Raw genomic sequence first — 27,575 nt, 5'->3', positions numbered from 1 at the left:
TCCTCCCTCCTCCCCTCCCTCTTTCTCTTCCTCCCTCCCTCTCCCTCCTCCTCCTCACTCCTCTCTCTCTTCCCTCCTCTTCCCTCTCTCCTCCCTCCTCTCCCTCCTCTTGCCCCTCCCTCTCTTTCTCCTTCCCTCCCTCCCTCCCTCCCTCCCTCTTTCTCCCTCCCTCTCTTTCTCTCCCTCCCTCCCTCCCTCCCTCCCTCTCCCTCCCCTTTTTCCTGGCAGACTTTGGGAAGAGGCAGGGAGGGGAAGGGTTAAAGAAACTCCTCCCGAGGCCCTCTCAGCATCCTCGACCCCTCGCCTTGCCTCGAGGGATCGCTGATGAAAAAGGGGGTGGGGAGAAGCAGAAAGAGGGCTACATAAAGGCGGAGGAGTCGGCGATCTCCTGCAGTCTTCGACCGGGAAGGTTTTGCGCCCATCGCCCCCCCTCTCCGCCCCGGCTGACCAGAGAGGCGGACGGGCATTTCTTTCGCCCTTCCGAGCGGATTTCCGAGGATCCGATTAAGCCGCGTTTTTCCTTTCCTTGCAGAGAGGTGAGCCCCCCCCCTCCCCTCCCCATTTCTTTCCTCTGGCCGGATGTAGTTGAGCGGAGCTACTTACCTTGAGCAAGATTTGCATTTTCCTACCTATAAACATTCAAAAGATGAAACTTGGGGGAAAGATGCTTTTAGATGCTTTTCTTTCTTTCTTTCTTTCTTTCTTTCTTTCTTTCTTTCTTTCTTTCTTTCTTTCTTTCTTTCTTTCTTTCTTTCTTTCTTTCTCTCCCTTTTACTTTTTCTTCCTTCACTCCCATCGCATATTTATCCTATCCTATCCCATTCTCTCCTATCCACTCCTCTCCTAACCTATCCTTTCTTCTCATATTCTTTCCTTCTTTCTCTCTCTCTTTCTTTCTTTCTCATTTTCTTTCTTTTTCTCCCTTTTCCTTTTCTTTCCTTTTTCTTCCTTCACTCCCATCTCATCTTCCTTCCTTCCTTACTTCTTTTCCTTCCCTCCCTTCTCATATCTATCCTCTCCTCTCCTAACCTTTTCCTTCTCTTCTCTTCTCTTCTCTTCTCTTCTCTTCTCTTCTCTTCTCTTCTTTCTTCCAGGAGAGAAAGCAGACAAGGCTAGGTTTGGGGATAGAAACCACCTTACTGAATTCCACATTTTAGAACCATACCAAAGATTCAGGAAGGTGCTTGCTTTAAAGGAAGATGCACAACTTCCCGATCCATGGAGCAACTCTCTCACTGAAGTGCAGCTTGCTTAATGAGGTCAAGTACAAAGCCGGGGTCTGCATCCACACCACTTTCAGTCAGTTTCAGCTTTGCTTAAAGTTTCTTTCATTTGGCTGGGCGGGTGCAAAGCTGATGTGTTTGCTTACTTTTTGATTAGCAGGGCACACCTTGAAAAATGGGTTAATTCAGCCAACGGGTGAAGCATCTTTTGTGGACCTATCTTGAGGCAGTCGAAGCCAGTTCACAAGTCTCAAGTTATAAGAACGAGTATTAGATCTTTGCCTGCTTTGAATGGACCCATTTTTGCTCAGTTGGGTGTAGAGCATAATATAGAATTGCCAGTTTTCATGATCATTTTAATCTCCTTTAACGAGGGGAAAATACTGCTTGCTTTGTCTCTTCATTACATTGCCCTAATCCTAGACTAAGTTACTTATTATAGAAAGCCTGTTCCATTCAATGGGATTCAAAGATGCTCAGTAATTGCAATTTACATTAAATATGGTTGAAGTACTTGATGCTCTCTGAGCTTGAATGTTTTCTTGCAGACATGTCATTATCCAAACTAGGTAAGATCATCCGTGCTAGTCAGCAGGCTGCAAATGTTTTCCTTTGTAAGTATTTTATGGCTGGAGAGGATCTAAAGTGAAGGAAAAGTTGAAGGAGTTTGCCCAACAATTTCAATATTTTAATGGAAAACTGAAGCTACAACCCCAAGTAGATTTTTCTGTGAGTTTGGATGGGTAAGAACCTGATTTCCTTTGTAAGATTTTCTTCTCTCCCTGATCATCCAAGCAGTTCAATCAGAAATGTATATTTTGGATCTACGTTGTTTGCTTTAGGTACCAATTTCAAAACTGGAGAGCACTTTACCCAACAATTTAGTCCAATGTTGGAAAGGAGTCAATTTTGTATAGCCACTGAAGACAAGCCAGTGTTAATGTTTCTTGTTTATCAGCCTGTAGAGACTAACAATCTCTTTACATAGAAGTTTAAAATTCCCAAAACCACTCTCTCTTCTCTCTCTCTCTCTCTCTCTCTCTCTCTCTCTCTCTCTCTCCCTCCCTTCCTCCCTCTCTTTCTCTCTCTTCCTCTCTGTCTCACACACATACACAATTTTAAGTCTACAGGACAACGTAGACCCAACATGTACATTGCTTTAATGCCAATGGATTGATCTGCTTAGATGAGATTAGGGTCAGAAGAAAGTCTTATAAATGAAACCAAGATCTTGCCCATCCAAACTCACTGCCCTCTACACTCGCCAAGGGCAGATCTTCAAAAACAAAAAAAAATCTCCTTTTAGCTTTGCCAACTCAGTGGGAATCCTTTGGAAGGCCAACTTCAGGCCATATCCTTGAGCACTTTCCCTTTCTCTGCTGGTGAGTCATAAACAAGGAGCCCATCTTATGTTTCTTAGCATGTTCTGTCTCCTCCGCCTGTCCTAACCAAGAATAATGGTCACATCTGCTTAATAAATCTCTCTGAAATATTTTTATTCCTCCCATCCAAGCCCCAAATGTTGTTTGAGGCTTGTTACCTACTTGCTGCCATGGGGAGGAGTTGGAGAAGTAGAGAAGCTCAAACCATGACATTTTCAAGCAAGATTTCCTTTGATTTGCAAACGGAATAGAGCTTCCGCAGGGATTGGTCACAGCAAGGATTTCCCCTTTGTCCTGACCTTCTTGATTAGCTTTCCACTTGAGTGCCATGTCTGCCTTGGAAGACTTTTTTTTTTTTTCTCCTGTGGATTCATGGATTGCTGATCAATCCCAGATGTTAAAGGAGCATCTGTAGCATGTGCCGGATGGCTTTGTAAGGAGGTTGAAAGTGCTCTCCTGCTTTAAAACAAATACAAAGTTTATGCAGCTGCACTAGATGACAGCATGTTCCTTCAGAAGGAACTTAAGGCCCATCTTTCCGAACTCCAAATTAAGCAAACTTTTGTTGAGTTGTTTTGTTTTTTAAAAAGAGATGCTTTAAACCTGCAAATGATCTGTGTAAAATCAAGATGTGTTTCTGGTGGTAGGTTTCCCAGTACTTTTGAACATGACATCCCCACCTTGACTTTGGCTATGGTTGCTGTTGATTTGGCCTCTTTTTCTGGGCCTCATCCACATGGAGGAAAGTGAGGACCTTCTCTTCATTTCTGAATGTTCTTCCTTGCAGAAGAAAATAATAAAAAAAAAAAATCTGGAAGAGGGCAGAATTACCAGCAATGGCCCTCATCAAAACAAAACAGGGATTTTGGCAGAAGACCTAGTGATTCCATTCACCAATACTGGCCTTGTCTGATACTCAGATTTGTGTACATTAAGCTATCTCAATTGTCCTACACTGTAATAGAATGTCATCTAAGGGAATAAAACTGACAGTCCTATGCAACTAAGGACTGCTAACAGATTGAAGTAGCCTGAGTTGAGGTTGATGGGTCAATAGTCTGGTTTGGTACAATCAAATCTCCTGAACTTCTGGACAATCTTGAACTGTCTCGGCAAGAAGTAACGGAATTTCAGCCAAGCTGGGGAGGTCATTCTCCTGATGACTGAATTTTGAGATGGTCCTTCTAACTATGTCTGTAATTCTAGAGACAACCCTGTCTGTGACGCAGGACATTTGATTTGACATGATGCAGCAAATAGGAACTTGGTTTGGATAGGTGGATGTCTGACCCTGTATTGTGCTTACATATTTGGCAAAACAGAAGCACTGCTGGGACTCAGTGACCCAGAAAGTAACAGCATCTTGGAATCTCCAGCTTCTCTACAACAGACATTCCTGCAGAACTGAGAGCCAAGAGGAGTCAGTGCCTGCTCTACTTTATCATGAGATAGGAGGCGGCGCTCCAAATCCCAGCTTGAAGCTAGTTAGTGATGTTATCTTAAGCTGCAGAGAGAGTGATTCCTTCCATGCCAATAAGTTGGCAGGCAGATATGTCTGCATGCTTCTGAAGGCTACACTCATGAGGTTCAGTGGCAGGAGATTTAGCTCCAATAAATCAAAGTCCTTTCTTGACAGAGAGGACTGTCAAACAATAGAATACAAGTCATTACTATGACTCAAGAGCAATTTTGCAAGAGAAGACCTTTTCAGTTCTTCAAACTTTATGGCAGTGGTTCTCCTCTTTGGAGGTGCTATGCTGTCTCAGACTTAATATGAGATGCCATGATGTATAAGGCTATTCCATCCATCATTACCAATTCAGCAACTGGACATGAGGATGAATATAAGTGTTGGCCAGTCTCCAGTTAAGATGCAGGACAATGTTTCTTAATCTTGGCAACTTGAAGATGTGTAGACTTCAATTCTGGCTGGCTGGAGAATTCTTCATGGTTTTCAAGCTCCTTCAACTTCAACTTTGGTGGATGGAGAATTCCGGGAGTTGAAGTCCACCTATCTTCAAGTTGTCAAAGTTGAGAAACACAGATCTAGGAGATTGAGCATACCATAAGAAAGGAGTGGAGCTACCGGTGAATTGGCCTGGATCAAAGGCTAGGAAAATGAATCCCATACTTTGGTTCTAACAATGAAAAAGTCCACAGAGTGACCTTGGTTTGATCCTCTGATCCTTTGGACTCTTGGCTGTGCCAAAGAATGTGGGCCTGGCTGACAAAGCACCCTTTGCTTGGCAAGTAATCTCACCCTTTCCTTTAAATCATCTTGTGGCCAAAACATCTGGTTTTGACCACTGTCAGTGACAGGGTCCTGGATGAGAATGAAGCTTGCAGTCATCCTGGCTGACCCCAGTGTTTACAACTCCTCTTCCACTGATTTTTATTAGTTGAGCTCAAATGGCTCCCTTGCTCAGCACGGCATTGGTGCATTGTGTAAATTACACACTCAGGAAATGGCCAGTCACTGCGTGCTCCTCCACGGAGAGTGAATGGTCTTCTGGAGTGTTCCTGGTTTGACACGAAATAGTTTCCATTTCAAGGTTGCTTGAAATTGGTCCACCTGGCAGACATCCCCAGGTGGAAGGAAGGAAGCGCATTTCAACTCAGCCAGAGACCTTTCCTCTTCCTGAGAGGTTTAATTAAGTTTGATGCCAAAGAGGGACTGCTCCTGCCTCTGGGAAGGGAAAGGAATTAAAAATTGCCTTCCAATTTCTTCAAAGTTTCCTTCTTCAAAGAATTTCAACTATTTTTCCCTAGCAGATCTCCAGCAGGCTGATCCAGCTGCCCTGTCAGGGTGCCAGGATACCATTATCATCACCCTGAGCCTGAAGCCTTGCGGGGAATTAAGACGTTGTCTTCTGTCCTTGCATTCGTTCACCAGATTGGATAGGATCAGTGATGGGAAATATCTCTGAACTGGAAAAGAGAGAGAGAGAGAGAGGGAGGGAGGGAGGGAGGGAGAGAGAGAGAGAGGGAGAGAGAGAGAAAAGAAGAAGCTGTGCTGGGGGTTTGCTCCATCAGATAGACAGCTGATCTGCCCCTGGTATATGGGGGGTCTGGACCCTTTGGGATTCTCAGAAGTGGTTAAGGACTTGTTTTCCAAAGGCACATGTATTTGTGCTGTGTGCTTGTGTCTAGAGAGAGAAAGGGGGGGGGGAAGAGAGAGAGAGAGAACAAAGGAGAGAGAAAGAGAGAGAATATATATTTTGTGTATGTAGTGTTTGTGTGTGTATGTATATATGCATATATATATATTTTCTGAGGTTTTCGCGGGTGTTTGTATGTAGGTCTTTGGTTGTTCGGGTTTTCTCCCGCGTAAAATTGGAAGTGTCTTGGAGACGTTTCGACGAAGTCCCATTCGTCATCTTCAGGCTGATGTTTTCAGCTTCGTGCTCCTCGAAGCACGAAGCTGAAAGCACCAGCCTGAAGAGACGAATGGGACTTCGTCGAAACGTCGCCAAGACACTTCCAATTTTACGTGGGAGAAAACCCGAACAACCAAAGACCTACATATATATATATATATGTGTGTGTATATAATGTATGTAGGTCTTTGGTTATTCGGTTTTCTCCCGCGTAAAATTGGAAGTGTCTTGGCGACGTTTCGACGAAGTCCCATTCGTCATCTTCAGGCTGGTGCTTTCAGCTTCGTGCTCCTAGAAGCAAACGTCGAAATGTTGCCAAGACACTTCCAATTTTACGCGGGAGAAAACCCGAATAACCAAAGACCTACATACAAACACCCGCGAAAACCTCAGAAAACGAATATATAATGTGTGCTTATATGTGTGTGTGTGTGTTTCTGCATTTGTGTGTGCATAAAGTGTATTTATAGAGCATGTATCTATGTATACATACATATACAGATATATATTGTGTAGGTTTGTGTAAACTCTGTAAAAGCAGACCTTTGCGAGCAGATTAGGCCTACAAGGCAGCCTTGTGGGTGCCTGGCAGAAGAGCACCTATTTATAAGCCCCTTAACTCTGAAAGTCAGAATTGTTCCCCAAAGTGGGTCAGACTGTCTACCAACGGAGCTGCTTGAGGTTAGCCGCAGCAAATTTGCCTCTTGCTGGGTAGGAGCTGAGCGGGTGGGAAGGGTTGAACAGATCAAGAGGAGGAGAGAACAAGAAAGAGAGAGAGAGAAAGAGAGAGGGTGGAACTAGGGAGGGGGCAAGGGAGGGAGGAATAATAGAACTATTTAAAAAAAAAAGAGGTTACGACAGTATTTGCCCCCAGGAACTAGGCTGGATAATTTGGGGGAAGATCAAATGTCAGCTGGCTAAATTTATCTTTAGCGTTTGGATTTTGGAGACAATCAGTGGGAAAGACGCTGAAAGTTGCCACACAGCGTGTAGAAGGCAGGAGGCCCTTGAAGGGAACCAGTTTTAAAGAGTTTTAAAGGCTTGGAAGTGGGGTGGGGGGGGGCGGAGGAATATTCCACTTTCTTTTTTCTTTTTTTAAACTCCTGCTGTTTTAAATACGTTGCTGAGTACGAAATGTTTCTTGCGAATGTTTGCTTTGAATGTACAAAAATGCCAGCCTTGATCCTAGCCAGCCAGTCGGGAAAGGCTCAGATTTAAAACAAAACTAGCTTCATATTCAAAATATTCTTAGCCCGTGGGGGTGGGGGAGACATTTAATTGCTGCGGAGTAGAAGTAAGTTGAATTCTCTGTTCAGGAAACAGCAAGAAGATTCAATAAAGAAGCTGGGGCGTCTTTCACAATATGATTTATGAGTCTTCACCAAAATCTAACTGAAATTTTCTTATAAACACGAACAGTGCCATCTTTCCCTAAAGCAGGGGTGTCTAACCTTGATCGTTGGCTGGCTGGGGAATTCTGGGACTTGAGGTCCACAAGTCTTAAAAGTGGCCAAGGTTGGACATTTCTGCTCTAAAGCCTGACTGGCTGGGGAATTCTGGGACTTGAGGTCCACACTTTTTAATGTTGCCAAGATTGGGAATCATGGCTCTAAAGCAGTGGTTCTCAACCTGTGGGTCGGGACCCCATTTGGGGTCGAACGACCATTTCATGGGGGTCGCCAAACAACACAGTCCACCATTTTTCCCCCTTTTCCTTAGCTGTGCTACTCCCTTTTATTCTATTGGCTTTTGAAAGCCAATAGAATAGACTCTCTTGAATAGAGTCTAATTCTATTGGCTTTCAAAAGCCAATAGGAATTGTCCAGGCTGTCTCTGCCCTGCTGAGCCTGCCAAAAGCCCCATTCTGCAAACGGTGCTGCACCAGTTGAGTAGTCCTCAACTTACGACCGGTTGAGTAGTCCTCAACTTACGACCAGTTGGGGGGTCGCGGCATTAAAAAGGTTGGGAATCATGGCTCTGAAAGGAAGTCCCTTCCATGAGATCATACATTGGTTGACCTTCTCTGTTGAATGTGGTTTCTATCATCCTTGGTAGCGCTTTCTCCTATCTTGGACACTGACACAGAGATTAACACTATGCTGCAAACTCTTTCACAACTATTTTCACACAGCTCACTCAACTTGATGGAAAATACTAAGAATGTTCAATGAACTGCACATCAATGCTACATGGGAGTTTGTCTCTGATGCTAACTGGAAAGTGGCCACTGAGAGGAGAATCTGAGTGTCTGGTCTTCCAGACCGCATTCTCCTGGCATTCTCCTGCATCTTCCTTGACTGATCATGTCTTGATTTAGAAAATATTCCTCCACACCCACGTTCCAAGTGACTGACTGTGCTTTCATTAAAAGAGGATGCAATTATGCCCAAGAGCTCTTTTCCAAGTAGGACATGCAGAGGCATTCATGGCTGGGGGGGGGGAGAGGGGAATGAAAGCAGGCAGGGAATCTTTGTAAAAAAAGAAAACAAAAAACCTAAGATGAGGGCCATGACTATGTAAAATGGAGCCCTGCCCCTTGGTGTCACCTGTGCCTACTGCAGAATGATGACGATCAAGGTACCAAGAGAAGGAAATATTGGTACTTCAGGGTTGAATTGTAGAGTCGTTAGTGCTTGATTCTTGAAGAGTGATGGGTCTGACACCAAACCCAATCAGAAATCTAGACCATATCTCAAAAATATTATTAGCTCAGAAATGCCATCCCCAAAATGTCTAATGTCAGGAACAATCTCAAGAAGAGGAAGAAAAGCACTGGAGAAATCAGAGACAGCTTTGGATGCTGAATGAATTGGGGCTGAAAACTGTAGAGCCCTCTCCAAGAATAGAGCTAGGATGAATGCGTTGAAGATGCTTGTTTGAGCTAGAACTTCTGTGCTACCTCCACTGATTTCCCATGAGTTCCACCCATTGCACTGGGGACAAATGGAGCCTCAATTCCCATCACCTTCATGATGAGGATTGGCGTGTCAAACAGTTGGAGGACCATGAACGGGCTGGGAGACTGTTCTGCTCTTTCTGGAGGTACAAGATAGGAGGAAAGAGGCTGCAACTTCACTTCAGCCCAGAAAGCAAGAATTTCTTTTCCTCAACAAAGGAGCCTATAAATAAACTTGTGCAGAGAGCTGGGACGCAACCTGTTCGGATGGGACTCTCACCAGTTCTGAAATTTCTGGTGACGTTCTGTGTGTGCAGCCAGAGATTCCAGGGAGCTGGCAAGACCTCTGTTCTCCTTTGCTTACAGCAAGACCCAGCTTACAACTCATAGTTGACGTCTTCTAACTTCTATTTGGGAAGGTCCAATGTGCCATTAATCAGAATTCTGGGGACATCTTAGTGTTTAGCAAGCTCATTCTCCAATAGGTGGTTGCTTGCAAACCAGCAAGTTTGAGACTAAGATTATTCAAGATCTTAAACAGAGTGTAGACCTAACTTGTCCTCTTCCTTTTGGGCTGGACTCTTAGACCAAGGCTTCCCAAACTTTTTTCTTCATTACCCCAAATCGCTTATCAGAAAGTCCTTTTTACCGGATGTAGATAAATCCCTTTTGTATCAATTTAACTGTCCCTGTCGAAATTGGGTTGGTTTGTTGCTAACCAAAGAAAAACTACTTTTATCCAATTTGGAGTAATTTACCGTGGTTTGGGAAGCTCTGTACAGTATTTCTTTCCCTCTCGCCTGTGAAATATATTATGAAGGTTAATGTTTCATATTTGTTCAAGAATGAATCTTCTAACCATCTCCCCTCTTACTGGCCCAGAGACATAGAGCTACAGACTAATCTCCCTGAGATACAGTACTCTAAGACAGGGGTCTTCAAACTTGGCAACTTTAAGACTTGTGGACTTCAACCTCCAGAATTCCTCAGCCAGCCAGGGCTAGCTTAAAATTGCCAAGTTTGAAGACCCCTGATGTAAGCTTTTTGTTTCAGTGAGTAGAGAACAGGAAACAACTTGAAGGAACAGCATTCATAGGTTGAAAAGCTTGCTCATTTTAGGATTCAAAATAATCACATTTTCCCATTTTTCTTCTTGTATTATAGGTCTATAGAATACTGCAGAAGTGTTCCCTTGGAAGAGTTGCACACATCTCATTTCCGCCAAGTAGAAAATGGCTAAGAATCCTACCGTTCCTTGGCTCACAGCACCATCTCTCTTCCTCTTCCTGACTCATGGCATCCAGTGTTTCTTCTTGCCCAATGCCACCCATTTGGAAAGCATCCTTAATCAATACCAAGATGGGCAACCACACTCAAGGGCCAAGAGATCAATTTCCAGAAATGACCAAGACGAAATCCTAATGCTTCATAATAAATTGAGAGGTGAAGTCTACCCTTCAGCATCCAACATGGAATACATGGTGAGTTGAAGTCCTGAATAGGCATAAAACCACAGCCAATTGGTGATTCAGTTATTCTGTGCGGCATTTTGGTAAAATCGGACGGAACCAGAAACAAACAAACACAGATGAAGTTAGCAGGCTGAATTGGGGATGAGAGCACCCAAGCCTTAATCATAGATTTTTATTCTTTCTAATCATTCTTTCTAATTGGTTTTAATGTCTCTGGGTTTTGTTTGATTTTATTGTAAACTAACAGAACACCTCAACAGCTAAGAGTATAATAAATCAGATAGTTAGAAAATAGACAGAAAGACAGCACACAGACAGCAGATAGATATAGATGCTAGATGACAGAGAGATATAGATAAAAAGATTATAGATGATAGACAGACAGACAGACAGATGATAAACAGACAGACACATGCAATTCTCTTACATGATCAGAAATTTTCTGGGTAGTAACTCTTTTGGGACCCCCATACAGTATTCTGGGTCCTTCTATCTGTGAGAAGTAGAGAATTCACAAGAACAGATGCTTGTGAATCACGGTGTGCCATTCCATCTTTCAACAATGCCTAGTGGTTAACCTTGTTCTGCTTTCATTTGAGGACACTTACTCATTGCAAATTCCAGAGCAAGAAATCTTCCTTCTAAGCCTTTTCAAAGGCCAGCTGAGATTGTAGTTTCTTGAGTCATTTCGACTAGAAAGGAACCATCTGTTGAAGGGGGTCAGTCCAAAAATGGCTCCTTCTAGGCTTACGAACCATGATGTCTACATTTTATTCCTTACTGCATTCTGGGAGCTGAAGTTCACACATCTTAAAATTGCTGAGGTTGAGAAGCACGGCTTCTACAGCAGATGTTTCTATTTTTCATTTCTTCATCCTTGCCCATTTAACCAGGGGACCCTGTGAGATGATGTTGACCCCACTGTCTCATGCTTCCCTTGTGAGAATTGGGAATAGAAAAATGGCAAAGTTATGGAGAACATCTTACTATAAAAAGAGCTCCTTTCTTTACAAATAGCAAGTTAAAAATCTATAGACGAGAGAGAGAGAGAGAGAGAGAGAGAGAGAGAGAGAGAGAGAGAGAGAGAAATCACATTTCTAGCTTCAAAATAATATTCCCAGTCATTTGCTATTTATCATTTTGGGTTTGTCAGCAAGAGAAGAATGCAGGAACGTCTTTCTCAGACGTTTGTGTGTGTGTGTGTTTTAGAAAAACAAAGATTTTCACATGTTTATGTGACCACGCAAAGGCTTTTGATGGAACATTCTTTTGACGCAGGCCCACTTCTCCAGACGCCAATAAATATGAATTAAAGATGATTTCATGCAAAGCGAAATGTCCATTCTGTGTGAGCTTGCAACCAAACGTGTGTGTGTGTGTGTGTGTGTGTGTGTGTGTGTGTGTATAAGGAAAGAACAGAATGTTTTCTTTGCCTGTACAAGATACCAGATCCATTCTAAATATAAAGGAGGGATCCCACAAAGCTAAGATTGATTATACCCGCCTGCATTGATATATGGCTTGCTCTGAGTCATACTATTGGATCCAATTATTCGAGTAATTTGAAGTCTTAAGCAAGGAACTTTATAGCTATCTGAGGGCTGAACCAAAGAAGTGAAGTTGGTTTTCTGCCATTGGGTTATAAGATCTTGAATGAATTTAGGCAAGGTTGACCCATCATTCCATCCTTCCGAGGTTGGTAAAATGAGGACCCAGATTGTTGGGGACAATATGCTGGCTCTGTAAACTGCTTAGAGAGGGTGTGAAGCAATGTGAAGTGGTATATAAGTCTAAGTGCTCTGGGTATTGCTAACTGGGTTCAAATCAGGGTTGGGTTTAGATGCTTTCACTGTTATGGCAAAAGCACTCCCTTTTCAGATTTATTTACAAAAGGAACAAGTTTGCTCATTCACAGTGAGGCCAAAAAAAAGAATAGTGTTACTCTGAATTGGCTTTACAATACAATACAAACAGTATTCAAAGCCAATTCAGAGCAACACTGTTCTTTTTTTGCAGTCCAATACATCTTAACATTGGGTTGACGGTTCTTAATTGTTGGGGATTCCTGGATTATTTTTTGATCAGTTATGACATAAATCTTGATGAGCTAGGGTTATTGTCCAGGAAGATGCAACTTCCTCACTCAGCCTTCCGATAATAGGGAGAAAAGGGGAGCAAAGTGAATGTTCTTGTGTTGGCGTGCGCATCTTGTGGGACAGGAATGTCCAAACCACCCCTACTCTCACATCCTCTGTGTAGGCTGACAGCACCCATTTCCCTCCTGGGCACCTTTTGTAAGAGCAGGAACAATCTCACTGCTTTTTGATCCACCTTTTGTAAGAGCAGGAACAATCTCACTGCTTTTTGATCCACCTTTTGTAAGAGCAGGAACAATCTCACTGCTTTTTGATCCACCTTTTGTAAGAGCAGGAACAATCTCACTGCTTTTTGGGTAAGTCAATAGGACTGTGGAGGCCCAAAAAATGTATTTTTCTTGGCATTTGTGACCTCTCCAGCTCTGCTCTACAGCCAAAGACTCTTCAGGTTAGTGTCTATTTACTTATCCCGCCTAGCTAGTTCTTCGTGTTTGGCTTTGCTCGGTTCCCTGACCTCATGTGTGTGGTTTTCTTTTCCTTCTGCTGGAGATCCTACAGAACATAGAAAGAACTCCCAAAGATTTAGCTGAAAAACCAGCTGTATGTAGACTCTCCTGCGGCTGGTTCATAATCCCTCCTTCATAAAAGTTGTCAGCAATTGGAGCAGAATACGAGCCTCATCAACTAACGAATAAATAAAATAAGTGCATTCATATCTATCTAGTAGAGCTTAGAAATCCCAGCCTACCGCTTCAGAATGCAGAAGGTTTCAAGTCCTTTCTTTTTCAAAGTGGTGGGAGTTCTCCATTCCTTTGAAAGCTGTAAAACCAGGAACCATGGTTTGATGCTCTTTCCATTCGGAATTTCAGCTAATTTAAAGAATGTGCGAGAACATCTCTCAATGGCATGCTCTGGATAAGAAAAGCCATGTTCAGTTCAAAGTCTGCCAAGAAACAAGTCAACAACTTTGATCCAGCAAGGCCTGGATTTAAATTTAACACCCTGCTAAACATGGAGTTGAATGTTTCATGACTAATTTTATGTATATGGTGGAGCAATGTCTCTCAACCTTGGCAACTTTAAAATGTGGGGACTTCAACCCTCAAAAATCCCCCAGCCAGCATGGGCTGGCTGGAGAATTCTGGGAGTTGAAGTCCACGCATCTGAGATGCTGGCCTTAGATATGTTGACCTAGTGTTTCTCCCCCGGTGTCTTCCTTAGAGATGGGATGAAGAACTGGAGAGATCGGCTGAATCTTGGGCTCACCAATGCATCTGGGACCATGGACCTGCCAGCCTCCTCCCATCCATCGGCCAGAATTTGGCTGTTCACTGGGGAAGGTAAGACTGCAGGCTCCGGAAAGCTACAAATCTTGGGATGATATCTATGTTTGACCAGTGCGATGTGCTTGACATAATCCTGGTTGAACATTTCAGCCTGCCGCTATAATCAGAGTAAGAAACTATGCGTCTTTATACAGTTGTGTATCTTTGCTAGTTCCTAAGGGAAAGAATTGGCTGGCAGCGGGTCTTAACTGAATGTTTGGCTTGGTTTCAATACCTGTTTTCAGTCCATTTTTATCTTCCACATTCATCTTGATGTTCAAACATAATGCATCTGGGTGCATGCACGCGCGCGCACACACACACACATATACACATACACACATACACACAAATGCTCATTTATACAGAAACATATTTGTTTGTAGCTGGCAAGGCACCCTGTGTGAAGAGCTGTCTTAATTGGCTGATGGTCTTCTTCCTTACACTACAAGCTCTTGCCTTTTTTTTTTTTAGGCATCGTTCTCCAGGTTTCCACGTCCAGTCTTGGTACGATGAAGTAAAAGATTATACCTACCCGTATCCCCATGAATGCAGCCCTTGGTGTCCCGACAGATGTGCAGGACCCATGTGCACACATTACACACAGGTAAGGCCAATAGCAGCTGAAAGGGAGTCTTAAGAATTGATGGTTTTTCTCTCCACAAGCTCTCCACTCAGGCGATTAGGGCTATGAAAATATGCTGAAGCACAAGAGGGTAACTTGTCTCGACTGATTTGCTCCGTGTGTTTTTTTCCAGATGGTCTGGGCTACAACCAACAAAATTGGCTGTGCAATTAATGTCTGCAAGAGGATGGACGTATGGGGCGAAGTGTGGGAAAATGCAGTGTATTTGGTCTGCAACTATTCTCCCAAGTAAGACTACGGGAGGGCAGGAGAACAGCCCCTATGATTTTGTGTCTATAGTGTGGCCAGATGAGTCAACCTGGACCTCTTCTTGATTGCCCCAACACAACTGTTGTGTTCCATAATATGCAAACCCAAGCCAAGATACCATGATGTGGTAGCTTAAGATGTTCATGTGACATGTTAAGACAGTGGTTCCCAGCACTGGTCTGTGGCATGCCAGAAACTAGGCCATGCAAACAAGCAAAGGCTCATCCATAGGATGCAGGTAGCACATAAAACCACCCCCGTCCAGTCCATGGAAAAACCTCTCTCCGTGGAACTGGTCCTGCTGCCCAAAAGGTTGGGGGCCTCTGTGTTAAGACATTAAGTTCCCACGACAGATTGCACCACAAATTGCCTATCCCCATTTTAGCCGAGCTTCACATGTTGGGTGTCCCCAACTTTAAAACTTAGTTCATGGGATGTGTCCAAAGTATTAGAACGTCACGACCAATTAAAGAAACTCCAATGGGACAAGACACTCCTCACGTCAGTGGATTTTAAGCTTTGCTTAACCCCTGTGTTTTGAATGTTTGTAATCAAAATGGCTTTTTCTGGTTGGGATGTTTGGGCAACAGACAGGTCCCTGATGGGTCTGGGACAAAGTTCCTTTCAAACTCGAGAAAACAAATGAAATGTCAGATGACTTCTGCTCATTAAAGATGAGAATTTAGCACGTGGCAAGTACTACGTGAAGCTAATGTTCCCAGATGCTGCCAAAGTTTCTCAGTCACGCAGAAGAGCTAATGTTTATTCATCTCTTGGAAGACACATGGGAATTGCTCTCAGCTGGAAGACGTGGGCAGAAAAAGGCCTTTGAGCGTTCAGATGGGTTTCCTACCCACCTGAAGGGATTTGGGAGAAAGAAATCGGGGCAGCCTTGAATAATGGTTTTGTGGAACCCATGTGAGAGCTGATGCCTGGTTGGTTCTGAGGCATAACTTTGGTGCTTTCATCTGTCAAAGTTCTCATTAGAATGCCCCTGACCTATTCATTTGAGGCAGAATGTTCCCAAAGCATAGCCACAGTGATAATATTAATTTTCTCATGGGTTAGAGGTCTTGAGAACATAACAAGTCAGGCACCAGGCCTGAAACGGTCCCCAGAGTTGATTTTGTATGTTGTGAGCCTAACACAGGATGAAAGAAGTTAACAAGGAACATTCTGGGTGGACTTTTCAGAGGCAACTGGATTGGAGAAGCCCCATATAAAAATGGCAGATCGTGTTCTCAATGCCCACCAAGCTATGGAGGAGGATGCCGGGCTAACCTCTGTTATAAAGGTATGTGATCTAATAATGGAGCAAACACTGACCGTGGCTTTGTTCAAAGTTGTCCTCTTCACAAGTGGGGCAGAGTATCCCATCCCAGGGAGACAAGCTCTGCTTTTTTGAGATGGGTTGCAACCTTTCATGGGTGTGTACCTTATGCCATGCCGGTTGAGTCATTCTGAGCAAATGGTTGGATTCTGGGGACATCCCTGCTTAAGCTACCTAGTTGTATAGATGGACTACCTGAAGGAGACTGCCATGAAGAAAAGTGTTCCCGATTTTTGTGGTTTGCTCTTTTGTCCAAGAGTTTGCAGCTTCTCTGGCTTGTATTAATGGTCACAGGAGGATAGAATAGGAAGCTCCTTTTCTGAAGTTTTCCAGACTACGTAGGATGTGGCATCTAAGTTGATTGCAAATTGATGGAAATATATATCTCACAGCAAAAATCTGGAGTGCCATTTTCTGCTTCTTTGAGCAATCAAGGAAGCCCAATGCAACTTCAGGAGAAATTCCCGAGAAATAATGCAGCACACTGAAAGCAGGCAGAAGATCTAGAGCCTCTTTTACAGGGAAGAAAGTTGTTGAGATAGGAAAGGAACAATTGGCTCCAGTATAAATTTGGGTGGCATATTCTGTTAGAAAGCCGTTTCATCTCTTCAGACTCACGTTAGCGTAATGTAAATCTCCTGCTCAAATGCTGGACTAGATAGGCCCACCAGGCCAATTCTCCACAATTCCATTCAGTTTTTAGAATCCTGAAAACCCAAACTGTACGTTGCCCAATTTGTCTAAGGCAGAGGTCCCCAGCCTTTTGGGCACCAGGGACCGATTCCATGGAGACACGTTTTTCCACAGACCAGAGAGTGCGTGGTTTTGTGTGCTGCCTGCATCCCATGGATGGGGCTTTGCTTGTTTGTGCAGACTGGTTGCTGGCATGCCGTGGCCTGGCACTGGTTCACAGACCAGGGGTTGGGGACCTCTGGTCTAAGGTATCCATAGATGACTAAAAACTCAAGATGGCAGTTGCAACCTAATGAGCCCAGTGCCATCTTGGCATTGTTTGATACATCTTCCTCCCTTCTCTGCCCCCATGGATGCCTTGATTTCACACTCATTTATTTGGGGTGAGCAGGTTCCAACTATAAATGAATTTGGGGGGGGGGGAAGTGGGTGAATCTCCTTGAACGAAAAAAACAAGAACGATTCTCATCTCCTAGTATCTGTCTTCTTTGCTAATGGCCTTGTAGAGTAACACGTGACTCTTTTTCACTCTCTAACCAAAGAAAAAGTAGTCGAAAAACCTGAGACGGATCGGGCAAATGAAGTGGAGATACAAAAGGTTCCTGACAGAATACAGCCCAAATCTGTAAAACCTGCAAAGGAAAAGAAACCCGCGGAGGTGACCTACATGAGTAAGAAAGTATTTGTATCTTCCAGCATTTGGGATTTTGCAGAAGATTATTCAGGAATACTTGCTGCTTGGCTAAATAGGAGAAAATGCAGCAAGCATTGGAGTATTAGGTAAAAACTGGCTTGGGGATTTCTGGGGTTAAAATGGATGCCTTAGAGATCAGTGTATCTTAAATTCAGCAACTTTAAGATGGGTGGACTTCAACTCCCAGAATTCCCCAGCCCATTCTGAGAGCTGACGTCTACCCATCTTAAAGTTGCTGAGGTGATAAACATGGGCTAGATAAATTGATAGGCCAACTCAGTTTACGAGTGTAACGCATGATGTAGAAGATTCCAGAAATTCATCTGGATGGATTTGATGCCAACCTGGAAACTTTCAAAGCAAGGAAGACCTTATTTTTCCTAAGTCAGATTTTTTTTTTTTCTGTACAATCTTAGTTAAGGGCTGCCGGTAGTTCCTTTTCTTACAATACTTTCCTCACCGTTGTGTATTTTCCCATTATTCTAGCCCAGGTGATCAAGTGCGACACCAAAATGAGGGATACATGCCGAGGATCCACATGTAACAGGTACCACAGATTTATTTTCTTTCTTTTTACTCTTTGACCTGTGGCAGTCTTCAAATACAACGTTCCCTCGGATATCCTATAAATCCAATAATCATGTAGAAATGGTCCATTTGAGTCTTTTCTTATGTAAGCTCCAACTCCTGAAGAAAAAGAGGCACTTCAGTCTATACCCACTAAGGACTTAGAAATGATTCATTATCCATTCTATACACCCATCCTTATGTCTATGGGGATTCTCAGTCATCCAGATCATGGTCATCCCAAAGGTGCTTTTTTCCTCAAGGGCAATTGGACTTTCTTTGTTTTGCTTGAAGATGTTTCTCTTGTCATCCAAGAAGCTTCTTCAGTTCTGCCTGAATGGTGGTGAATGGAAGGGAGGTGAATGCAAGGAATGTAGATCTTTCCATTCTCCACCGTTCAGTCAGAACTGAAGAAGCTTCTGGGATGAGAAGAGAAACATCTTCAAGGAAAAACAAAGAAAGTTCAGTTGCCTTTGGAAAAAAAGTACCTTTGGGATACCCATCCTTATTTTGGCATCAATCTTCCACCATTCTCCTCTGACAGATGTTTATCTCTCTCGGATGGATCATCCATCCTTCCTCTACGTAATGCTTTTAATTACAGTGCAGTTTAACGAACCAAATCCAGTTCAAATATTAGCTGAGAACGCTTAAAGGAAGAGCTAATAAAATCTACCCCAGTATATCCTCCTCAGTCTGGCCTTTGAAGTGACTCTAAGATCCATGACATCTGGCAAGCACCAGGTGGAGAATGTTTGCACTTGACCAACAGTATGAGTTCAGAAGGCAGCTTCCAAAATTCCTTAATGATTTCCCCCCCCCCTTTTTTTTTTTTTTGGCTAGATATCTGTGTCCAGCTGGCTGCTTGAACAGTAAAGCAAAAGTATTTGGATTCCCCAACTACGAAAGTGTAAGTTTTTTTTAAAACAAAAAACATATTTCAGGGTTATTGATTTTCAAAGTCCAAAACTTTGCCTTGGTGATTGACTGATAAAAAAACAAACATTTAGAACTATGTAACATTTACAATCCTTCCAGTCCACCCTATAAGCTATGGAAAAATAACTGAAAATTATAATTACCGTCCCAAAGCTAAAGCATCAGTACATTACTAAGATCTGTATGGGTATCTCAAAAATTGGGGAATATCATTGGATAAATCATCCATAACTTTATGTCCTCTACATTTGATTATTTGTTGTGTCAAGCTTTCTCCTTGGGTGACATTACAGGCCTTTTACACAATGGCTAAAAAACATACACACCTAAAATGTCCAAAAATGGGTACTGTTTCATTATTTTTTTTAAAAAAATCATGGCTTGCACACAGCCTTGTACAATTGTGGTTTGTTTCTTCCTTACAGGCTTCCAGTATATGTCGAGCAGCTATTCATTCTGGAGTATTAGATAATAGAGGAGGCTTAGTAGATATTACTAGGAAAGGAAGATCAGATTTCTTCGTAATGTCTCTAAGAAACGGCATTCGTACACTCAGGTAATTCAATTTCCTATGTGCAAAACAATTCTAGCCACATCAAATGTCTCACCATATTGCTGCATCTTTGATTCTGCTTGCCAATGAATTATAAGAGTTGAATTCCTGCTTAATTGGTAGACATTGCTAGTCTATCTCTTGTAATGTTATCTAGAAACTGGATTTTTGGAATGCCCTCTTAAACATTGAATTCATACCTTTTTTTCCTTTCCTTTGCCAGCAAACACAAGCCTTCCAACGGTTTTGCTGTGTTGAAGGTTACAGGTAAGTTTTATCTTCGTTGAGAAGAAAGAATCGGTGTGAATTCCTTCAGAATCCCCGTGGATTAAATCTTGTTCTTAGTCAGTCAAATGAGGAGACAGAAGTAAGAAGATAATGGAAGAAAGAGAGAAAGAGAGAGAGAAAAAGAAAACAGAGAGAAAATAGAAGGGTTAAGATAATGAAAGGAAGGGATATGTAGAAGAATAGTAAGGTTTTTGCTTGAGTTGGTTACCTCTCAATGGGATTTGTTTGACATGTTCAACTGCAAGAAATAAATAAAATTAGAACCAGTCACTCCTTTTCTTTATAGCCACTGAAATAATTTAGTCCATGCTGAAGTCACAATAGCCAAAAGGATTGAGCACATATGTGGACAATACATATGGAGTCACCAGGTTCTGGGATGGACCATTTTCCTGCATTCAGAATTCTTGTACTGACTTTTCTGAGCTTGTATTAGTCCATGGAGAGTCTCAGATATCCAGGTTAAGATTGTCCCAAAGGTGCTTTTTCAAGGGGAAACTGGACTTTCCTTGTTTTTCTTGGAGACGTTTTGCTTCTCGTCCTAGCACAGCGGTTCTCAATCTATGGGTCGCGACCCCATTTGGGGTCGATCGACCATTTCACGGGGGTCGCCAAGCAAGGCTGTCCGCCATTTTTTTCCCCTTTCCCGGCGGGTGCCTTACGTCCCTTGGGCTGGGCCAGCTAGTGGCCCAGTCAGTGGTCGGCCTGCTCCGTCTCTGCCACTTGCCAGCTATGCCTTGGCCGGCACAGGGGGTGGCACCATGCATGCGCGGTGCTCCTGGGCAGGGAAAGTCCTCGACTTACGACCGGTTGGGTAGTCCTCGACTTACGACCGGTTTAGTCCTCGACTTACAACCGGTTTAGTCCTCGACTTACGATCGGTTGGGGGTCGTGGCATTAAAAAGGTTGAGAACCACTGTCCTAGAAGCTTCTTCAGTCGAGAAGTGAAACACCTTCAAGAAAAACAAAGGAAGTCCAGTTGCCTCTTGAAAACATACCTTTTGGAAGAGCTTCGTGATAGCTTTATCTCAAGACGTTTTGCACACCTCTAATGAAAAAAGAAAAGGGAAAAGAGGGAAAGGAACGGGGTGGGGGGAAAGAGAAGTTTCTGTAATCCAAAAAAGTCCTCCGCATCCCTAGATGGAAAAATATTTTTGGTTTAAGAGAAAGCTTCATGGGAACCTTTGCTGAAGCAAATCCCTCCGTGGCATTCCCACACAGGCCTAGGGTTTTGTACATTCAAACGATCCGCTAAATAATTACATGTTAGGAAAGGCTAGTCGTGATAAAAGCAACACACCAGGCAGCTTAATGATTAATTTATTTTGAAGTCAAGCCATCTCTTCCTCTTGGTTTGTCTTCTTTCCCTTCTACGTTGAGATGTTTGTTTTGACAAGCCCAGGAAGGTCCTAAGAACAGCAAGAAATATCAAGCAAGAAGTCTCCCAGAAAAGAAAAAAATAGTTGATGTTATTCCCCAAATGCAACGATTTTCCACCCAGTTATGGTTTTGATCCAGGCAAAACACAGCACAGCTTCCTTTTGCGTTGGGACCAGGCTTCTGTTTGTCCGAACAAAGGCATTAGAATAAAAAGCAAGATGTTTCAGAAGTTGTGCCATCAAGAGCCATCAAGTTTGGAGTTGGCTTAAATTCAGCCAGGAGGAACCCTGCAGTTTTATATGACAAATGAGGCTACTTCAAACAGCTCTTGATTTAAACAATTCCTCCTCCGCCACTTTCCTGTAATTTTGGCAGATCTCCAGGATTCAAGATAAAGCAAAAGAAACATCTTGAGATGTCTCTGCAGTGCAAAATTGTTTGAAGTGGAGATGGTATCCATACTCAGCACCCTTACAGGATCTACTGGTTAATGCCTTCTCTGAAAATCCCTTAATTCTTCCCCTGCCTTCTAACCTACCTTAGATGGCAGGATTTAATTTAATTTTCTAATTTCTAATTTTCCACAACAGAGAATTTGGTCAGTTTTGAAATGTATCTAGGTTGCCTAGTGTTACAGATCAATTGACTTAGACCTCAAGTTATTTCTTGAATGCTGTGCGATGCGATACAAGCGCAGGCTAAGACATTAGCACACTTGAATGCATTTACTGACAGCTGTACTGGAAAGAAGATGTAAGAAAAGGTTGTGTAAAGATTAGCACTGTCCTTGTCTAAATTATAGCTCATTTTTTGTAAAGACATCCATACATTATACACATATTTGAATGAATATATACGAAACGCATTGAATATACTGAAGGAATCTCTATGAAATATAAACACTAACCTACAAAATCTTATTTGGTGTATTGTATCTTTTATTTTTTTTCTTAATTTTACTAATTTGAAACCTGTGTATTCTTGGCTTTTGACCACTGTTAGAAAGAAAACCCAAAGTTCATATATCTCTTGTGTGTTTAATTCCACAGTGCAGACTTTGGATTGTTACACCACAGTAGAGGAATTGTGTCCATTCAAGAAGCCCACCACTCATTGCCCAAGGTAAGTGGTGGATTCTAGTCACGTGTATTTGAGGGGGTGGGCTGCTCAGAATTTCTGTTGGATGAGACTCATTGAAACGACTAGTAATAATTTCTGCTGGAAAGCCAACCTATCTAACAGCTGCTGCTATGGGCAATTGAAAAAAAGAGAAAGTGCTGCCTTACGATAGGTCCATCCAGGAACACATCATGGCTGTTTGGTAGAACTTCCCACAGTTTGATTTCAGTAGATGCTTTTGGCCAGTCAGAACCCCAACAGAGGAGAATATTTGTAGCTCAGGGGTCCTTGGTCCTCTCTGAGCTTGGTTGCTTTCTTGCAGACATTTCATTACTTGAACTAGATAACATCATCAGTGCCAGAAGGAGAGGGGGAGGAGGAGGAGGAGGAGGAATGTGAGGTTCTCGGTGTTCTCTTGGTTGTTTTCTTGCAGACATTTTATTACCTAAACTAGATAACATCATCAGTACTAGATGATGCACTAGCACCAGTATTGATGAAGCTATCTAGGTTGGGTAATGAAACATCTGCAAAAAAAACCTCAACCATAATCAGAACTCCCAGTGGATGAAGCTGATGGAGACTCTGTAGGACTTTGCATTTCTACTAAGTGCTCCTACCAGTAGTTAAAATTCTTTTTCCATTTCCTACTGGATTATTTTGTAGTAACTCCTCAACCAGTGAATCAAATCATTCTTCATCTCCATCTCTCATCTTTCAGGTCTTACTGTCCAGCTTACTGCAAAAATGAACCAAACCACTGGGCTACAGTATATGGCACAAACATATATGCAGATGTGAGTAATCTTTTCTCCTTCTTACTTGACAAAAAACAGGATGCTGGCTCATTCTTTTGATGAGTGGGGGTTTTCATAAATGAGTGTGCCTCAACCTTACCAAGATGGGTGGACTTCCAACTCCAGCTGGAGGAATCCTGGGAGTTGAAGTCCACACATCTTAAGAATTGCTAAGGTTGAGAAATATTTATATAAAGGATAGAAGGCCGAGCTGAAATTTTTTGCAACTGAGCTCAGTTCCAGATAGATGGCATGGCTTCTTTAATATGGCCACACATGACACTCAGATTCTACAACAGACCTTATCTAGTTTGAATATGTTCTGCTTGCTTTCCCTTAAAGGGTTCATGAGGGTATAGTGGTGGTATCACAAGAGGAATATCGTAAAATAATGACAAGTAAAGAAAGAAGAGAAGAAAAAGGTAGCAAGGAGACAAAAAAGGCTTTGGAGAGAAAGTGGAGAACCAAACCACATCTTCTTGAGAACCTCTTGAGATTGGACAAGGCCGTTAGTCAAGGCAGCTGAAAGGCTTTCCTCTTCAAATGTCCTCTCCAACTTCTTCCAGGCAGGAGGTTAAGGAGTTTCTCTTGAAAGGCTAAGCATGAAAGTCACAATCCATCCATGCCTGCAATGGAACAAATGTGCAAAATAGCCAGCACACACTGCTGGGTGTCCCTGCTTCCCATCAATGTCGTAGAAAAGTGCCAACAAATTAGCGTTGTGTGCTCTAATTTCACTGGGCATCCAAAATAGCTCTTAGCAATTCAGCACAGGGCTGGTGGCAGGTGAGGACTAAAACAAACAAACAAAAAATCTAAAAAGGAAAGACAAATCCTTGGTATTTCAGCCTGGTTTCTCGTGGAATACAGGGCTATCATATAAATACTGACCCACTTTCTTAAAGTTCTTTATAGCAGGGATAAAATAATTCCCCTTTTTTTGTTCTCCCTCTCAGGAAGTTTCTCCTTAGTTCCAGGTTGCTTCTCTCCTGGATTAGCTTCCATCTGTTGCTTCTTCTCCTGCCTTCAGGTGCTTTGGAGAATAGGTGCACCCCCCTCTTCTTTGTGGCAGCCCCTGAGATATTGGGACACTGATCATGTCACCCAGAGTCCTCCTTTTTATTAAACTAGACATACCCAATTCTGGTAATGGAATGAGCGAGTTCTGCTTTTCTTTTACCTTCTTCTCAAAACTTTGCAAATTGCTCACCACGATAAGAGATTTCTGCTGCAGAGAAGAAGACGGGCCGGAAACCAGACGCAGAATGCAAGCAAAAATAAAATAAATGGAATGGATGTGTTGGCTACAGGACGGTTGAATCTGAGCAAGCTGAGCATCCCGGAAATCAACAGTTTAGAACAGAATTTGGAGGATGAGGTGTTATGGAAACTCTGCCTGAGTTCCTTAAGGACAGGAAGTTGTTCTCCAGCCAGTTTCTGCGGTTGCGGAACGAAGGGTTAGCAGACACTGGAAGCGCAGCTGCTGTAAAAAGCTCACTCTGTTCTCCTTGACCATATATAGAGAAGGCTCAAATCAAACTGGCATGCGAAATCGTAGAAAGCTGCCAAGATGGAGGCAGTGACAGAGATGAAAAATGGGACCCAGGGAATTGACCTTTTATGGCTTGGGAGGGGGCGGAGGTGAGGGAGAACGTCAACCATGATGTATATGCAAGCCTGGAGAAATGCCTCTATGAACTATTTCTTTGCGCAGATTCCCTGATCTCTGTCGCAGTGGCAGCTTCGAGGCATCGAATGTGCATTTTTGGGTCATTTCCACCCCCCCCTTTGGGTCTTTGTAAATCTAAATTTCCAAAATTCCATTTCTTAGTAGTCACGTTGTTCTGTTTTATCACACCTCTGTTAGTGCTCGACTTACAACAGTTCATTTGGTGACCGTTCAAGGCTACAAAGGCACTGGGGAAAAAAGCCACCCGCGACCGTTTTGCACACTTACGGGCGTGGCAGCATCCCCGTGGTCAGGTGATTTACATTCGGAGGCTTGGCAACCGACTCGCATTTACGACGGTTGCAGCGTTCCCGGAGTCACGTGATTCCCCCTTTGGTGACCTTCTGACAAGCAAAGTCAACGGGGGAGGTTGGGTTCACTTAACAGCCGTGTGACTCACTTAACAGCTGCAGGGATTCGCTTTGAGAACCGTGGCAAGGAGAAGTCGCCAAATGGGGCACGGCTCACTCAACGAACGTCTCAGTTAGCAACAGAAATGTTGGGCTCCATTCTAGTCGCAACTCATAGACTACCTATGAAGAATTGAGGGACAGGAATCTATCAGTGAGGGTTGTGTTCTCTTATCATGATATTGTGAGGAATTTCAATATGGACCACACACACACACAAAACCATCATAAATATGACAGACAGGCACACACACATACACACACACACAAAATCAAATCTCCCTGGTCTTGGAGGTTTCTCAAGTGTGTTCTGTTTTTTCTTTCTAATGATGACACGTCACTCCCCAGACGGTTTAAAAATGTGCTTGGGAACCATCTGCAGTTTGGTCTCACGGGAAGCTGGACCACTGCTGGTGCTGACTCATGAGTAGATTTAAGTCTGGATCTGGCCTGAGCCTCTTAATCTGCTCTTCTGCTCTTCTGTAAAGTGATAGCAAAGTGGTAAGAGGAGATTTATGGAGAGGTGACAGGAGATTGGGTGTCAACGGGGCTTGTTCTGCCATGTTTCAGAATTCCAGCATCTGCAAAGCTGCTGTGCATGCAGGAGCCATCGGAGACAGTTCCGGCGGTTACGTAGACGTGATGCCGGTTGATAAGAAGAAAATCTACAATGGATCCTTGAGGAATGGGATCCGATCCGAAAGGTAAGGCAAACATTTCCAGCCCAGTAGAAGAAAAAAAAACATGACCTAAACATAAGAGATTGTTTATCTCTAATGAATGTCTGGAGATCTGGGAATGCAAATTTGTAATCCAAAACAGAAACAGAGATATGAATCAACTGTCCATATAAGGTGCTCATTGTCTATCTTGTTCATACCTGCCGAGAGCAGCTCAGAAAAGATTCTCCAAAGCAGACAAGGTCCAGTTGTTAAAATATTTTTTTTGTGCTTATGTCTTACTCGCCATTGTTTCCACTGGAGCTTATGTTTTAATCCTTCCTCGCCAGCTTAAAGACTCCCAGGGAAGGAAAAGCTTTCAGAATCTTTCCAGTGAGGCAATAATTTTTCCAAGATGGCGGGACTCTTTGTGGAAAGAGACTGCAGCATTGTGTGCTTCTCCTTGGGTGAGAGAGGTTTGCCCCAACTTGGACCACGATGAAGCCCTCCAAACCCATCTTCTTTTGGAGAAAAGAAAAAAAAAAAAGATGGCAGCAGGAATTGGAACTTTCTGCATCTCAACAGCATCTGCTCACTGTTGTATTTTCGGTCTATTGTTGTTTTACTTCCAAATGTTTTGAACCTTCAGAAGAAGGAAGATGGTTCGAGTTTAGGAGAGAAGATGGTTGAAAAACTGACTTGCCTCACCCATCCTATGAACAATTTTGCCCCTAAGTATAGACCATTGGGGTTCTCTCAAAATACCACTTCCAGGAGGTGAACGTTTATCTGATCAGTACTCTTTGGATGAGAACATAGAAAGCATTTCGGTCACACCAAAGGCTAAAATTTTTGAAAAATTGGGTCAAAGTCAAGAATATCCCTGACATCCAAGTCACCTTGTGCTGCCTTGAACGATGTGGGGCAATAGGCAAGATTCAGAACACACAAAGCAAATAACATAGATTTCTTTTTATGGAGACTGGGAAAGGAGATATTGCATTTCCAGAAAAGAATCTGCTTTGCAAAAGAATGGAAAGATTGTTATTTCTCTCAAAAGAAAGCTTCAAGGGGATAAATAGGTTTGCTGGCCAAACAATTGCAGGAGGTTGAGAAAATGGGGTTTATTGTCACCAAGTTAAATCATTGGGACCTCTGTCTTGGCACATTCTGATTCCTTGCATGTTAGTTAGCATTGTTTTATTTACAAATGAATCTGACTTATTTTATTCAGCAGAGCTGTTTTAGCTTAGCTAAGCAAATGGTTGCCAAAAGTTGATCTTTATGTTGCTGAAATCAAAAAGGTTTTGCTTTACTTGTTTATTTGTATAGATTGGAAGCCTGATATAGTAAGTTGGTCACAACATGTATATTATGAAGTCCTGTTAGAACAATTTCTGTTTTCTGATATTCAGTAGGATTCCTATAGATCTCAAATGTTCTCCTAAGGAAATCATTCTGAAGTTGTCCTCTTTCAATCCAAACATTTGAAGGCTTAGATTTGTTAAGGACTTGACCTTGCTCTGAAACCTTGAGCTCATTCTTAATTGGAAACCAAAGAAGTGCTTTTGTCAATCTGACACAATGTTGGTCTTCGAAAACTGAACTCGGATCCCACCATACGAAAGGACAAATGTTAAATTCAATGTGCCATTTCTATTTATTTAAAGTTCTTGATTTTAGAGGCCCGTGGCTCTGTTAAAACACCCACAACACCCTCCAAATAAAGTACGTTTCAATGATTCCTGTAA

General features: G+C 42.8%; 1 protein-coding gene across 1 annotated transcript; it reads left to right on the top strand.

Annotated features, from left to right (window-relative positions):
- Positions 1 to 382: 382 nt before the first annotated feature.
- On the top strand, positions 383 to 27,575 carry CRISPLD2 (cysteine rich secretory protein LCCL domain containing 2). Its single transcript, XM_039356033.1, has 15 exons — positions 383 to 536; positions 10,043 to 10,359; positions 13,668 to 13,786; positions 14,246 to 14,378; positions 14,530 to 14,645; positions 15,860 to 15,960; positions 17,232 to 17,360; positions 17,870 to 17,930; positions 18,794 to 18,860; positions 19,315 to 19,445; positions 19,666 to 19,709; positions 22,160 to 22,232; positions 22,951 to 23,026; positions 25,736 to 25,869; positions 26,175 to 27,575. The coding sequence occupies exons 2-15, from the start codon at positions 10,111 to 10,113 to the stop codon at positions 26,227 to 26,229; spliced, it is 1,488 nt and encodes a 495-aa protein (XP_039211967.1). The 5' UTR covers positions 383 to 536; positions 10,043 to 10,110; the 3' UTR covers positions 26,230 to 27,575.

Source organism: Crotalus tigris, unplaced genomic scaffold, assembly GCF_016545835.1.
Source record: "Crotalus tigris isolate CLP2741 ecotype Arizona unplaced genomic scaffold, ASM1654583v1 scf7180000018783.1386937, whole genome shotgun sequence".
Classification (NCBI taxonomy): Eukaryota; Metazoa; Chordata; class Lepidosauria; order Squamata; family Viperidae; genus Crotalus; species Crotalus tigris.
The sequence above is the reverse complement of the archived record's forward strand: the minus strand, read 5'-3'. Positions and strand labels throughout refer to the sequence as shown.